General features: G+C 42.0%; 1 protein-coding gene across 1 annotated transcript in view; it reads right to left on the reverse strand.

The window, feature by feature from the left end:
• Positions 1-16,102, reverse strand: part of LOC126397788 (trichohyalin) — a 118,133-nt gene that overhangs the window by 57,513 nt on the left and 44,518 nt on the right. The window contains exons 8-9 of the mRNA XM_050056745.1: positions 11,866-11,985; positions 2,060-2,227 (exon numbers count right to left, since the gene is read on the reverse strand). Of these exons, the coding sequence (XP_049912702.1) occupies positions 2,060-2,227; positions 11,866-11,985 (288 nt within the window). The remainder of the gene's footprint in view (positions 1-2,059; positions 2,228-11,865; positions 11,986-16,102) is intronic.

Below are 16,102 nucleotides of genomic sequence, written 5' to 3' on the forward strand. Positions count from 1 at the left end.
AATCTCATGTACACTAGGGTTGGGTATTGGTGCTCGATACCTTTAAGGTATCATCCGAAATAACCCAGTACCAGGTAGTGTAGAAACATCTCCAGTCAAATAATTTCTGCATTCGATCCTTTTTTTGGAGAGATGTAGTAAGAAGTGACTACTTGCATGGTTTTGCATGTAGCCAATCAACGCAAGCGGTCTTTGATTCATCCATTACCATAGCAGCTACAAGCCATACAGTCTGTAGTACAGGGAAGTCAAGCGCAGTGTATTTGACAGAGTTGGCAGTTCATAGAGTCAAGATGGCTCCAAAACGTTTGAAAAAATGACTGTGCTACATGCCTGTGGCATCTGGAGACATTTAACGCAACTGGATGCCACCATTCTCATGATAGGTATTGAAATATTACGTAGAAAATAAAGGTATCAAAGGAAGTAATCTATTGGTATCAGTATCACTTACTACCAGTCTTTGGGGTACACCCTGGATAGGTCGCCAGACTATCACAGGGCTGACACATAGAGACAGACAACCATTCACGCTCACATTCACATCTATGGGCAATTTAGAGTCACCAAATAACCTGCATGTCTCTGGACTGTGGGAGGAAGCCTGAGTACCCAGACAACCCGAAGAAAACCCATGCTGACATACTGTAGGGATAACATGCAAACTCCGCACAAAAGGGTTCCCCCACCCTAGGTTCGGATCAGGAACCCTCTTTCTGTGAGGCAACAGTGCTAACCACTGCTCCACCATGCTGCCATGGTATCACTTACTACTGATCTTGGAAATATCTCTTTAAATATCTTTTGTATAATTGATAAAGCTGTAAAAGTATAAATAATACTGTCACATCTATTACCACTCAGCGCATCTTGTCGGCACACAGTAAGTGAGCTCCTGTTAACCTGTTTCTATCAGCTTTTAAGTCAATTGCAAACCGTGTAGCTGCTTTTGTTGGCAAACTAAATCAAACATTCTCTCTATGAACAGACATTATATCAGTAAAAGAAAAGGAAAAATAGAGCAGTTTGAACTAGATTCAAACGCGTGACACAGAGCATGCAAAGTGAGCACTAGCACAAAAACAAATACAGTCTTAAAATGGCCGTTTAAACTTGCTGCCACCTCCAGAGCACAGTAATGATATCAGTAAGGTGACAGGGAAGTTGAGTTAGTGTTTGAAAAGTAAGGGTATAAAGTCAGCCTTTAAGAGAGTCTTTCAAGTGTTCCCTAAGTCAAGTAACTAATGCGCTTTTATGTTGAATATACTTTGTTTAGTTGGCTCCTGGGCAGCCGCACCACTAAAACAGTAGTAACAGATGAATGACTTGGCTTGGTCAAGGACACAGTAAATGGGTTAATTTAAGCCTAAAACACATCACTGCCACGCGCCACACTGATATACCTAGAGGGGGGGCGCGAGGAGGAGGTGAAGAAGGAGAGAGAAAGAAATACAGTAGGAGCCAGACAGAGAGAGGAAGAGAGAGAATTATAAGAAAGAGCGGGAAAAGGACAACGAGAGAAACCTAAAGGCCATTCCATTCATCATGCGTATGACTCTTTAATGTTCCCATACATTACCATTGGTTCTCATTGGGGCGAGGGCGAGACCGGACAAGGGAGATGAGAGAGAAAAAAGGGAGACGACAAGAAAGAAAGGATGATCTGAGGAGGAAAATAATGAACGGACAAAAGAAAGAAACAAAAACAACATTTAACCCCTCCCCCACTCTTGCTCCCTCTCTTGGCTAAGTGATATTCACACGAACATGGTTCTTTATTGTACAACGAGCCAACCCTCTGCGGAGCTAAGATGGTGGCGATGAGTTATTAAATATGGAGAGAGGGCGAGAGGGGGAAGGCGGAGGAGGAGGGGAAGAAGGACGGATGATTAACTGTGAAGGAAGTAAAAGATGAGGAGAATTCCCCGATGTACCTGACTGGATTTGATTTAGAGAAGGTTGCCCAATTCTGTTCCTTATTTAAGAAGAGCTCCCCTCCTGTGTGTGTGTGAGTGAGTGTGTGTGTGTGTGTGAGAGAGAGAAAGTGTGTGTTACCTACTTTGCTCTGCAGTGAAGCCCGGCTTTCTTTGAGCTGTGCGTTGTCTTGGACCAGCTGTTGTGTGTGTTTCTCCTTCATGGCCAAGGTTCCCTTCAGAGAGTCCTGTGTGGCTCGCAGACCAACCACATCCTGGTCCAGGTGCCTCACATGCTCCTCTCTGTCTTTCATCTAACACACACACATGGACAACAGAACAGCCTGTATTATACATTACTGTACATATACGTACACACTAAGACTACAGCGTGTAGGTTTTACTTGCACTGTGGTTATGCAAACACTGACGATGCAAATAAAAGTAAGCTACGTTAAGCAAGTTAAATGTAAGTTTTGTATTAAGGTTTTTTTCTCCATACATTTTACATCAAACTTACGTATTTCTGACACTATTGTTAATATTTTTTGTCACTTGACTGCACATAAAGATGGACGACATAACAGCTCCCCAACAAGTGAAGCCAAAACATTGTGTGCATTCCGAAACGCATTCGTTTTCTTTTTACTTTTAGTAGGTACTGCAGCAGCCCTTAAGTACGTACGACTGCATGTAGTATGGACAAAAGCGGGACATACTACTGTCTCATAACATTACGCCCTGAACATTGAACCTCTTGCTTTTATATCCGTCACCTTGGAGATAAAACAAACGCCACTAACCAAGTTCACCAGAGACGAAGATCGACCCGGAGAGCAGTCATCTATTTGTGGCTCAGCCGATGTAACGAACAGTCCGCTGCACAGAGGATTGTGGGTCAGAACAGCCAGAAAAGCATGCTTGCTTGCATCCTGCGAAATTGGTCCAGATGTAGTTGAACATCCTGGTATTTTTGGCGGACTACTGTATTGGAACATGCTACATCTTTTTCCTGTGTACTAAATAGTATGGTAGTGTGGGTACTGGAACGCAGCCTGGCGGCTACAGCGGCGACAGTAAAGGTCTTCAACCCCATCGCCTTCATGTTAGCAGATAGGACATGGGCCACACTAAAATATCAAAGTACGCATCAAATAGATTTTGTGTCTGTGAATTCAGGTCTTATCCCCCTGATGTGTGTTCAAGTGTTCAATTTTCTGCTAATTTCGGTTTTAATTAGTTCTTTGATGCTACAAAAAGGGGGTGTGACATGATGATTGACAGCTTTGCATGCCAACCGGTGTGCTTGCAATCAACAGCGCTGTTCGCTATTGGGTTGAACAGGTGCATGATGAAAACTTGACGTCATCAGCACTAGAAATGCACCGATCCAGCTTTATCAGTTTCGATACTGATCCCGATGCTGTGGCTTTGGGTATCAGCCGATACCCGATGCCGATCCGATACCATGGTTGACCTAAAAAGCTATACTTTACATGTAGAACAGAAAAGACTAGAGGCATCAGGCATTGGTGACTACACAGTTCTTTCCTAAGTGCAACAGCAGTTGAAATAGTGTGAAATACCTCCACACAGCAGATTCTCTCCTTCGCTCCATGACGTATCACGTAGCTCGCATCACAAGAGATTTCAAGGGAAAGGATTGCCTCAGGTATAGGTTGCATTTTCTGATAGCCGATCCATCTATTTTGATGATATCGGGGCCGATATTCAATCCAGATATCGGATCGGTGCACCCCTAATCAGCACAAGGTGGCAGCACCTGTATCTGGAATATTTTGACTTAATTTTTGTAAAGTTCGAGGAGGTGGAGACGCGTCTTCCATCTTTATATATAGTCAGTGTTTTTAGCTGGTTTCACCTCTACATTCGGTCAGTGACCGTTATGGTAGCCCCCCCACAGAAACAGTCACATTGTCTTTTTCAGTTTTGTAAAAATGTTATACACACTAAAAAAGCTAAGATTGGATAAGCACAGAAAAACATCTTTTGCCAAACATCTTGTAATAGTCTCTTGTGTGTCTCTTGAGCACCAGCTCTAACTGATCACTGTGGGAAGTCTGTCCAACAATGCTTTTGGCAGATGAACTAAAGATAATTCCATGTGAAAACAACAATTTATCATGTTTTGTGTGAGGTCCATTAGTCTCTGATATTTTGTTTGACAAATGTTCAAACTCTAGTCTAACCACTGTTACGTGATATTTATATTTTTTCATCAACCTCAAAAATTAATAATGTAACTCATCACCAACAACAACAGAGAACACATAATGGTTTTTATGTAGACCTGAAAACTACAACAAAATACAACCTATTATTGCACATACATTAGTGCTTGAGTAATTATTGGGGGGACAGAGAGTGATTATTTCTAAGGAAGCAGACAGTGGTTGAACTCCTCACCCCGTGCATGAATGTGAGTGTGTGTGGGCCTGTGGTTCAGAACCCCGAGCCAAATCAAAGCCCCTATTCATTAGCACTGTGTTAAATGAGCCCTGTGTTAGATTAGTACGGAGGCTACACAGACAGTCAACACACATACACACACTTTCAAACGCATTTCCATACACGCCGTGCATACACAAGTGTGTCAGACGGGATGGTTTGGGATCTGAGAGACAGGAGGACCACATGCTGATATAACCACACACACGCACACATGGTGGGTATCTGTAGTGCGGTATCCTTCTTAACTTCTGATCTCTCTCAAGCTCTCTTGTCACCTCCTCTAACAGCAGACTGTGGTTCCGGACTTGTGTCTTGGCACGAGCGCAGCCCGCCCCTGCCTCCTTCAGTGAGCTCACCACACTATGCAGTATATATATCATCCAACCTATTGTAACGGCGAGCTAAAGGTGGCCTTTTATGCAGTTAACTCATCTACAGCATGGCTAATGGATGGTAACAATTATAAGCAATGGGGCAGCCAGCACCGCGACACTGAATTAAAATTACTCTTTAATCTGGATATTCCACCAATTTTAATGTGACTATTGGGAAATAAAATAAGTTTTACAAAACTGAGACAATAGGGTGTGAATTTCAGAGCTTCAGCCAAGTTCAACACATTACATAAGTGGGCAAAAGTTCATGTTCTCTACGGTAACCCATCAATAGTACAAGAGGGATTCCAGATGAAAAACGATTATGAAGCAAAAGGGCCCATTTTCTACGCATTTTAAATATTATCACCATCAGTGTTAAACCAAGTTAAAGCAATGATATCTCTTAAAATCCAGCCCATGTAACTGTTTTACTGCACTGTATGACTATGATTCATGTTGATACTTTATATGCAGTAGAAACTGTATACAGTATATCCAAATATTACAGACAAATCTTTCTATAAGTGACACCATCAATCTATAGCTTTACTTTTTTTTTTTTTTTTTACATAACTTCAAGGTTGTGCGTTTAAACTATAAGCTTAAGTCTAAGGTACTGCCAGTTCTAAACTCAGTGAGTGCAAAAAAGAAAGCAGGGCAGCTCTATGAGGACTAAACCTTCTCCAGCGAGATCAACTTTAGCACTTATGTTTAATGACTTGTTAAAGTCATCACTTACCTGTTATTAACATTAACTACATCACAACATGATCAAACCTAGATGCACTTTCTTTCCTCTGAATGACTAAATAAATTAGTATCTACTATCGAGTCATTTGGTCTCTAACACTGACCATGAGAAGTATCTTTTAGGTTTATGCAGCAATACACTGTGGCTGTGATTTGTGTGCAGCAGTCTCCGGCCTTTGTTTTGCTTTGCTTGTTTGGTTTAAGTTTCCTCTGCAAAGAGGTGTAACAGAATCGTTTACAGTATTTTGCTGAAGCAGGAGTCGTGCCGGATGGGTCAGACATTTACACAACTAAATCCCGATCAGGCATTTTTATTAACTGATTGCTTTTTATTCCCAGGTCATCAGATACCAACACTTTAGCCCCATTTCCACCAAGCAGTCCAGTACACTTCAGTTCGGTGCGTTTTTTTCCATTTCCACTGTGAAAAGTTGTGGATGGTAACAATGGGACCGTTCCGTACCGTCCCCATTTTTGGTCCCCCCTCTGTTGAGGTACCTAGCACACAGATCTGGTACTAAAAGGTGGAGCTGTGAACACTGCAGTCTGTTGATTGGTCAGTAGCGGACGGTCACTCTACTCAGGGCTGAGTTGTGGCTGGTTTTGAGGCTTATGTGGAGTTTTACATATATTGGCAGACTGTAACTATAAAATTAAGGATGTTTTGCTGCCTCTCACAGCAGCTGTAGTTGGAGAAAAAATACCTTAATTCACTGGGCCGACTGCTGGCAACTTTTAAGTGTGAACATTTAGTTGTTATGTTACTCAATGCATGAGTTGGCGATGTGAATCCATCAACACACCTTGAATTTCTATATGACAGCTTTGACCATTACTTTAGTTTTTATACACATACACTTTTAGTCATAAGTGGATCATTATGTATGTATATGTACAGCATTTATGTGTATTAATTCTAACCAGGTTATGTGAACTGCATCTATTTTAATCCTCACATGTAGAAGAAAAAAGCGTCGTTCCTGTGGGCTCCACCAACACTAAACCCCTGAGCTTGCCTGAGAAGGACTAAATGCACAAACCCACTATTTTTAAATATCCCATGAAGAGAGACGCTAACTGCAGCCTGTTCTATTTTATTCTGAAAATGTCGGCGTGCAATCCCGCTCTGAACAATAAACGAGATGGAGACTTCCCCCTGTGTCACTGGTGATAAGGAAATACAGTGGGTGCTTGACACAAACAGCAGTCTCCTGGGTGAAAGTCTTGTTTTGTTTGACCCATTCACCTCATCTCCTGACCATCCTGCGCAGATTTTCTTGCTCTTTATACTATGTCAGTTGCTCTCAGCGTCAAGAATTGCCTCGGATGGGTTTACATTGGAGTAAACTGGAGATAGTTTAAAGATGCTAAAGGGTGCTAAATCACATGCCAAGGGGCGTAACAATGCGTCAGTTTTTGATGACCTGAGGATGAGAACAAAAATCCTGTTTCACTCTTCACTGGATGTGTCAGGTAAGCTACACAATATGTTACTTCATTGCTTTGGTATTTTTGTGGCCGTCTCACCTTATGGGACTGTATTCCGCAAAATAATATGTGAAATATGTTTGTATCTGTTTGGAGTGAAGTCTGAGAGATTAAGTTTCAAAATGTTCAGCCAAAAATATGTATATTTATCTAAATTAATGTGTCAAATCAGGATTGTGAAATTAACAACGTTGGTAAGCAAATGATAGAGTCCTACTGCATGTGAAGACTATTAAGGGTAAATGGGGATAATAATGTTATTCATTTCTGTAGTTAGCTCTGGCTAAGTAAAGCTAGTGAGCACAATGAATGATTTAATAGCTGATGCAGCAGTGTGTGAAAATATTGCCACAATGGCAGCCACATGGCAAAGTGCCTGCAGGAAAACAAAGTACGGCAATGTAATTTGATTTATAATATGGGACTTAGATTTTTCTGACTGGAATTTGATTCCTAAAAAGGCAGCTGGCGGCGTACAGTGTTTAGCTATTTATTCATGGTGGAAGCGATAGTTTTGAGTTTTATTACCAGTGCTATATTCAGAGCTGTGACAGTCAGACAGTTACTGCTCATGTAATATTTTTATTTGTATTATCGATTCTAATTTCTGATGAAGATTTTCTCAGATATTCATACAGTATGACGCACTTTCCACAATCCCACCCACTGTGTGGTCACTGCTATCTATCCATGAGGCAGCTAGTTAAAGATCACAATGCCTGTCAAAATCCCTCCTATAGCCCAAGGTCTTTACGCCGCTGACTTTCAGAACTCCATAATATTGTTACATAATTAATACATTACGGGGACTTTTCTCATCCCCAAATCTGCCACCATCAGAGATGATTAAAAGTTCCCATGTGGTCTGTGTGAAGTCTTAATTCTCCAGTGGGGGAGTATAGGACCTTGGCTGGAAGTCCTGGAGAAAGAATATCAGATTTTGATTTTATTTCAAATTAGTGCTTAAGCCCTGGACTTTCATATTAGTAGAGTCCCTATTGAGAGAGAAACCTCAATCTGATCAAGTCTCATTACTTTAGCAATTAAGGTTTCACCCCTGGGGTCCTCCCCTCAGCTCCTGCACCCCCCTCACCTCCTCCTTCTCCTCCTCCTGTCTTCTCTCCTTTATTCTCCCCTCCTAGCCATCATATGTTTTTGCCACCGAGGCGGACGAGAGGAGAAAGGGAGAAACGGCTCGCGCAAATCCTTGATTGGTCAAAGTCTATCCTCCATCTAGGATTACGAATAGAAATGGAACATTTGAGGACAAAGGAAGGAGGGGTGAGATGGGAAGAGACAGAAAGAAAGACAGAAAAAAAGGGAGAGATTGAGTGTGAGAGAGAGAGAGATGTGAGTTGCAGAGTTATGGGCAGAGAGAGAGAGGGTGGCTAATATAATTGAATTAAAAAGATGAAGCGGGGCCATTTCTAAGCAGGTGGGAGTGTGGAGTGAGAAAGAGCAGGCGAGATATTAACTTCTAATAAAAGAGAGATTAGAAAGTGGCTAGGAGGACTGCTCTGTCTTTACCTGTGGGAGTGACGGCCCCCACATAACCTTTCACTGCAATATGCACACTGATATTGGCCGCCATATTCTGAGCATACCACACACAGACAGACAAACGCATATACACAAGCATACATGCACCCGGAAGAACCACGCATCCAGTATATATACACACACACACACACACACACACATATATATATATATATGAAGAAATATGTGACATTTGAGGAGACACACACACACACACACACACACACACACACACACACACACACACACACAGCCATGAGTGCAGTGTGACAGCAATGCATTATCAGCTCTCATTCAATGATCCAACAGGCGGCAGCCATCAGATAATGAAGACGCAGCTCTTTGGGAAGCCGCTGCTATACAGACAATTAATTAACTAATTGGTCTAACGAGCTCGTTAAAGCCGTGCTTTTTTGGCAGCCGGTGTGAATACATTAACGAGGCTAATTCAATTAAACAGGTGCAGATTTCACAGCTGCCTCTCTCACAGGCACACACACACACACACACACACACAAATCCTACAGGTGTTGTGTGTACATGTTCGCTCCATTTGACTCTGATGTCTTTCTCGGCGGAACCTTGGCATTCGATCAAAAGCATAATGATATGCAGATCAAGTGGTGTGTACTTTGTGTGTTTGTGTGTGCGCACTCCTGTCAGTTCTTGTGCCTCAATGGGCCAGTGTGCCTTTGAATCAAAAGTACAGCTCAATAAGCTGTAGCAGCATTGGTAATCTGTATAATTGAAAAGGGTATAAAATAGGTGGGAGGAAAACTGATTGAAGCGCTATGATAGCGTACTTAAATTAGCTAACAGAATCCCTGGGGTCAAGCAACGATGTTAGCCAAAGCGACACGATGCAATACAATTCCTGATTTGCTCCAGAGCTTTTCAATATCATACATTCACATCATATCGTACATTCATGCTGGTTCTTGTGTGTGTTTGACAAAAAAAAAGTCTGCATGTGTAGAGCTTGAAAGAGCCTGTGTCAGTTGTTCACTTATCTCGTTACAAAAGTTCATCCTAACAAACAAGACTTTGGGCAACTTGCTAGCCACACTGGTCATAAGAAACTGTACTAGAAAGAGATGTGTGTTTGGATATCAGTGTGCAAAAACTTTAATTTTATTTGCAAAACTATGCGGCTGACATCTAATTCATTTATTCCCCTCTTGTCCTCCTCATGATCAAACAGTGAGGAAAATGCGTTTGGAGCCAACAGTCCGCTCAGCAGCCGATTCCACTGTCGCTTTGTGTTACGCTAAACTCAAAGCCCGCCCACTTTTTAGAGGCCAAATCAAAGACGTATTTGTAAATTAATAAGTTATATCAAGTTATCCGAAATACATGAAGACAACTATGTTTTTCTCACATGGCTCCACGGAAAACAGTGGACATATTGATTCACTGATCGCTGTTTCACAACAGCAAAATAATATCAAAGCATCCGTTTATAAACTCTCACACAACTCGCGCAGTCTCAATTATCCAGTTGTATTCTCAGAACTTCCCAAACACATACATTTCCTCCAAAAAAAAAACGTATCATTATTGGAGGGCAGTATTATTGGAGGGCGAATTGGAGTCTGACTTTGAAGAGAGCACATTTAAATTGTAGGGTTTTAGCCAAAATGCATGTGTTTGTGAAGTACTGGGTATACGACTGCATAAATGGGACTTGGATTATACTGCACCAGTTGTGTGAGAGTTTGTAAACAGATGTCTTGATATGGTTTTGCTGCTGTTAAACGTGGCCCCCGATCAAATCCATAAATCAAGATTTTCTTTTTTAGTGGAGGCATGCGAGAAAACAAAGTTGTGTTGACGAATTCAAGGTAACACGACATACTAACTGATGTACAAATGGTCATTATATGGGTGAAGTTTTCATTTAGGTCAGAGGTTTTAAACTCATTTAAAGCGACACTTACCTTTCTGGAAATTTTACGCTTTTCTTTGTTTAGGTTGAAATGCTAGTAATAAGCTGATGGCACACTAAAATGTAAGTGAATTCCACCAGAGATAAAAACTCATAATTGTACCATTCTCATAAGGTTCTAGGAAAGAGTTTTCTCCTGTCCTGTCTGTCTTCCCCACGTGGAGGCCTCCGACAGACGTAACTGCTGTTCCTTGTTTGTTGCCAGTCACCAGTGCTATCTAACGTTAGCGTTTACGTTATATTATAAAACTCATCAGTCATCACTGACCCCAGGTAAGTCTCAAAACTCCGGGGTTGCCTTTGACTGTGCAGGACATTATATGACAACACAGCATCCAGTTGCTAATGGCTAACGTTAGCCTACTGTAGCGTAGCCTCTGAAACATTAACGTTATCTTCCTTGTGCGTTTCCACTTACTAGTAACGTTAGCACTACTATCTAACGTTAGCACTGTAACCTTATTCTAAAACTCATCAGTCATCACTGACTCCGGTTGAGTTTTAAAACTCCGGGGTTACGTTTGACTGTCTTTGTTGTAACGTTACACTTGCTCTCCTCTTCCGTGTATCTAACGTTACCTTGCCACACTTGCTCTCCTCTTCCGTGTATCTAACGTTACCTTGCCAATGCCTACGTCTATCATAGACGTAACGAGGACGTAATGGAGGAGGGGGGAGTAGGCCTTTGGAGGGAGGTGGAGTTGCAGGAGGAGGGGGTTGGGACTGGAAGGAGGCGGAATTTGTGGATGTTCAAATTTTTTCTAAGTGTTGTGTGAAATGCAAGAAAGGTAAGAGTTGCTTTAAGTTCAGGGGCCACACCCAGTCCAAAAGTAGTGCAAAATACTGCTGCTCGGATTTGAACTAAAACAAGAAAACATGAGCACATCACTCCAGTCTTGTTCTCACTTCACCGGCTTCCTGTTTGCTTCAGGATTCATTTTAAGATTTTATTGCTTGTTTTTAAGGTTTTAAATGGCACAGCACCTCCTTATTCATGTGAGCTTTTACGCATCCACACACCTGTCAGAGCTTTGAGGTCATCCAGTTGGATGTTGCTGGATGTCCCTAGATCTAGACTAAAAAATAGAGGTGACCGAGCTTTTTCTGTGGCCGCTCCGAACCTTTGGAATAGTCTACTCATGCAGATAAGAACTGCTCAGACCGCTGAATCTTTCACGACTTTACTAAAGACGTAACTTTTTTTTTTGGCTTTTAATGTGAGCTGATCTTTGACATCTTGACTCCACATATTGTTTTTGTTTGTTTGCCCTGTGTTTCTCTCTTTTTTTTTTTAGTTTATTTTATGCTTGTGAAGTACTTTGGTCAACTCTGGTTGTTTTTAAATGTGCTACATAAATAAATTTGACCTTGACAATCTTACCTTTCGTCTCGCTTCTCTCAGCTCTTTGGTTAGTTGGCCAATCCTCGCCTCCTTCTCCTCCATCCTTCTCTCAAACAAGGCGCTGAGCTCAGCCCTTAAAGACACCATCTTGGCCTCGGCCTGGAACACAGTCAGGGTTCAGATTCATTCACTGTCACACACAAAGTGGCATGTGCGTTGTTTTCACTCAAAGACCCTCAGATGTGAAAATTGACAGACAAATGATTATGAGTGACATTGTGTGGAATCACTCTCATTTGAAGCAATAAAATGGCCAAAAGTACACACACATCACCCTGAGATTTTTACCATGATTTGATTTTTCACACAACACAGATGTTGACCACACACATACAGATGGACAGAACACACAGATTATATGCATATATATTACACTAACGCATCCAAACATAGCCTAGTGGGACTTCTGCTAACACAGGGCTTGTCTGAAGGCGGTGGGCTTATAAGTCTGATGTGTGATCTCTGTGTGTGTGTCTTTGTGTAAAAATGTATATGCATGGTAATTTGGTGGGTTTGGTTTGTTATGGCAGCAGCTACAGCAGGAGCTCCCTCATAGGCTGACTAAAGCGCTGAGGTCGGTGGTTAGCTAAACTCCCATGGAGATGATACCACTGATTAATTTCCTCCATCTCCATCGCCTCCACCCCTCCCCCCCCCGGATCCATAGGTCCGCCCTTCTTTCCCTTCCCCCAGCCCCTTCAGCCACTGCTGAATATTAAATCAGTCCCTTTTTTAATTTCCAGATAACCACAGTTCATTTTTCTCCAAGTGTCATATATCCATGACAAGGTGTAGCAGCCTATATATTAGGGACGGCTGATGTGAGTTATTGTTATTGTTATCTTTTTTCCATTTACCGCCTGTGTGTGTCCAACTGTACGCTATGCATGGCTAAATCATTACCTGCGAGTGTGGTGCAAATATCGAATTACACCATTAGTAATTTGCAGGGAAATTTCCTATCATGACAGTTAGACACGATCGTGTCGCGGGCTTAACGGCACCAAAAGTCTCTGTTTCACCGTGACACAGATATTGCCTGTGGTGTTTGTTTCCTGCTAGTTTATAATGAAGACTGTGTTTGTGTGTACAGGGAGAAGAGGGTGAATCTATACTGCTGTAGTGTGTTTTACAGTGATTTTGATTTTTGCCACTACCACTTAGAGACTGGTGTTAAAGAGGGAACTGACACAGAAGAAATACCTAGGAGCAATTCTGCAGTTTTACAATACATATAGATACACACACACATATACGGTATATATATAACTCCGTGTGTGTGTGTATTCTATGTGCAAATACACACACAGGCACTATCGCATGCACACATGTGGACACAAACCCACACAAAGACAGACACACACCGTGGGTGTCATCACTCAATGTCCCAGCTGCAAATGAAATCTCATTCTCTCTAACAATCTGAGTAGCCCACTCTGAAATATCTCCCTGCCTCCCTAACCCCACCCCCCCTTACTCATTCTGGATCTCCACTAAATCACACCCAATTTTTCTTCACCAATCTGCACACCCTTTACTTCATCCTTATCCGAAACACATGCTGACCAGAAACCATGACACACACACACACCCTCCTGTGCTCATTTGGGTTTTTGTTGCTCTGATCAAATATTTATGAACCCCTATATTTGCACATAAGTTAACACTTTGCTTCCCAATCACTGGGCTTTGTCCTGCATCCAGACGTGCAACAACAGCTGCTCTCTGTATTTTTTTTTTAAGCTTTTCCCTCTCTTGCATTGTTGTGCCTTCCTATCATCATATTACTCCACATCACCTGCTTGCATAGCCTGGAACCTCGCCCAGGAAACTGGGGAAGTGGGAAGTGATTTGGAAAAATGAGGGCAATAAAAAAAAAAAATAAAAAAAAAAGCACAGGGATGAATGGAGAGATGTGATATAGGGTAATATGCTAACCCAATCAGCAGGGCTGCTGTTTGCCGACAGTATAATCAACATATCGGCCTAATGTCATTACAGCTATATGAGAAATAATATTGCGTGAAATGATATTGCGCGGCGCGTGCATTGCCTGTGTGGTGCACACATGAACGGGTTCATGCGTCCAGATGTATGTATCGCCTGACACTTTGCTGGCACAGGCAGGCCAGTACACACACACACACACACACACACACACACACTGTGACACAAAGATGCAAAATTCTGCATGCGTGCACACATGGCACAATAAATAAACTACTTATTCTTGTGTTAAGACTTTCAGTTTTGCTTCCTTACAATGTCGGAAGAAACAAAGAAACCATTAAGATGATTCCACTTGTTCAGGATGATTGATTGATTACATTATGATTGATATTGATTAGATAGTATTATGCTACCCCACTGACAATATGTTTCATTTGTTTGAAGATAAGATTTTAAGAAGTAAACTAGATTTATTTTAAAGCCTTATTGGTTAGATTATGTAAAATCAATATTTTTTTACTTTACACACACACACACACACACACATCTGCATATTCGCACACACAGACTGCCCACTGGCTCTGACACACGAGGATAATAGTTAGTGTGTGGCTTCCATATCCTGAATGCATGAGGCCGCTGATGGCCTCTATTGATGGACACTGGCGTGAAGCCATCACTCAAGTTATGGAGCTTTAATTGGAGACAGCATAAAACGATAAACCAAGAAACATGCATGGCTGAACAGCCCAATGTAAACCATTAATCATAGCGCAGGCAAAGACAAGTGGCCGCCACATACACACATGCGCACACGCGGACATGGGCACACACACACGCGCGAGAGAGAGGGTGCACACAGCTGCAGAAGCACACACACGCTGCCCTTGCACCACACACCTTGCATTTGTGTGCATATTTGCACACGCACACACACTCGGCGTGGCAGAGACAAGTGTCCCAGTCACATATTCTCATGATAGATGACCCATTTAACTTTGATTTCTGAGAGAAATGAGCTCGCCAGCGATACAGGGTTACCACACACACACGTACTTACTCACTCGTTCATAATACGCACACATAGATACCATACATGGGCTACATATATGAACTCACAGTGTACATTTAGTTTATATGTAAATAACAGCATTATTTTACAGACACATGTATTCATGGCCTCCCTCTCGCTCTTTCTCACATGCACACACACACACACACACACACACACACACACACACACACACAGTGCCCACTTATTTGCATGAGAAGGGTTATAATATGGGGATGATTTGTGATATAAGCAATCAGAAGTGAAGTAATTCATCAGTGGCGGTGTCTCACACACATCTCCACTGGCCATAAATCCAAATCTACACACACGCACGCATACACCTGCTTGTAAAAATCTGCACAATCCCACAGAGGAGGGAATAAATCAGCAAAAAGCTGGCAAGAAGGCAAAACCGTTGATAACCTGCACAAATGTGCTCTCACACACATCACACCCTCCACAAATACCTGGAATAAAAAAACAGACAGACATGATATGTTTAAGGAACGCTGGGTTCTACGTACCCTTCTTTACATCTGTAAAGTGTAGGACACAAGTCACCAGTGCTGTCAGTGTGAGCTTGTTTGTTATGCATTCACTAATTAAGTGCTTTTTACAGTGTCTTACATCTTTTTATACGAATAAATCGAGCTCAGGTTGACTTTTTTTTTATTACCTGACTATGAATAGTGACTTTCAAAAATGCAATTCGGCAGTGCCATCTCACCCACCGCTAACGTGGGATTGGAAAAATATGAAACAGGCTTCCCATGTGGCCTGAAAATGATAAAGAGACAAGACTACATTACCTGTACATTATGTCTGTGATGACATGTAAGTAAAAAGCCATCAAAATGTTCAATAAAGGCAGGGAAACACTCTGAAAGGTGCAGAACTAGGTGAGGAGAGAGATTTGTTTTTAGCAGTTGGAGTGGATGGAGATGGCATTGATTCAGAAAGGAGAGGCTGGTTGTGAGGAAATTCTTTGAAAAGATGAAATCTCACATTAAAAAAGAGAAGATGAGAAGTGACTGCTGCTCCGACTAGAGTGAGGAGGTTACTCGTCCAATGGGAAGCGAGTAGAGGAGCTGAGAAAACTCAAGGTCTCAGTGTCAGTGGGTTAAACAACTCAGTAGACTGACATGGAACCGGAGTGAGAGAAAACAGAAATCACAAGCAACGTCTGTTCTTTTCTGTCTGTACCGTTTCTGT

Source organism: Epinephelus moara, chromosome 11 (assembly GCF_006386435.1).
Source record: "Epinephelus moara isolate mb chromosome 11, YSFRI_EMoa_1.0, whole genome shotgun sequence".
In the NCBI taxonomy this organism is placed as follows: domain Eukaryota; kingdom Metazoa; phylum Chordata; class Actinopteri; order Perciformes; family Serranidae; genus Epinephelus; species Epinephelus moara.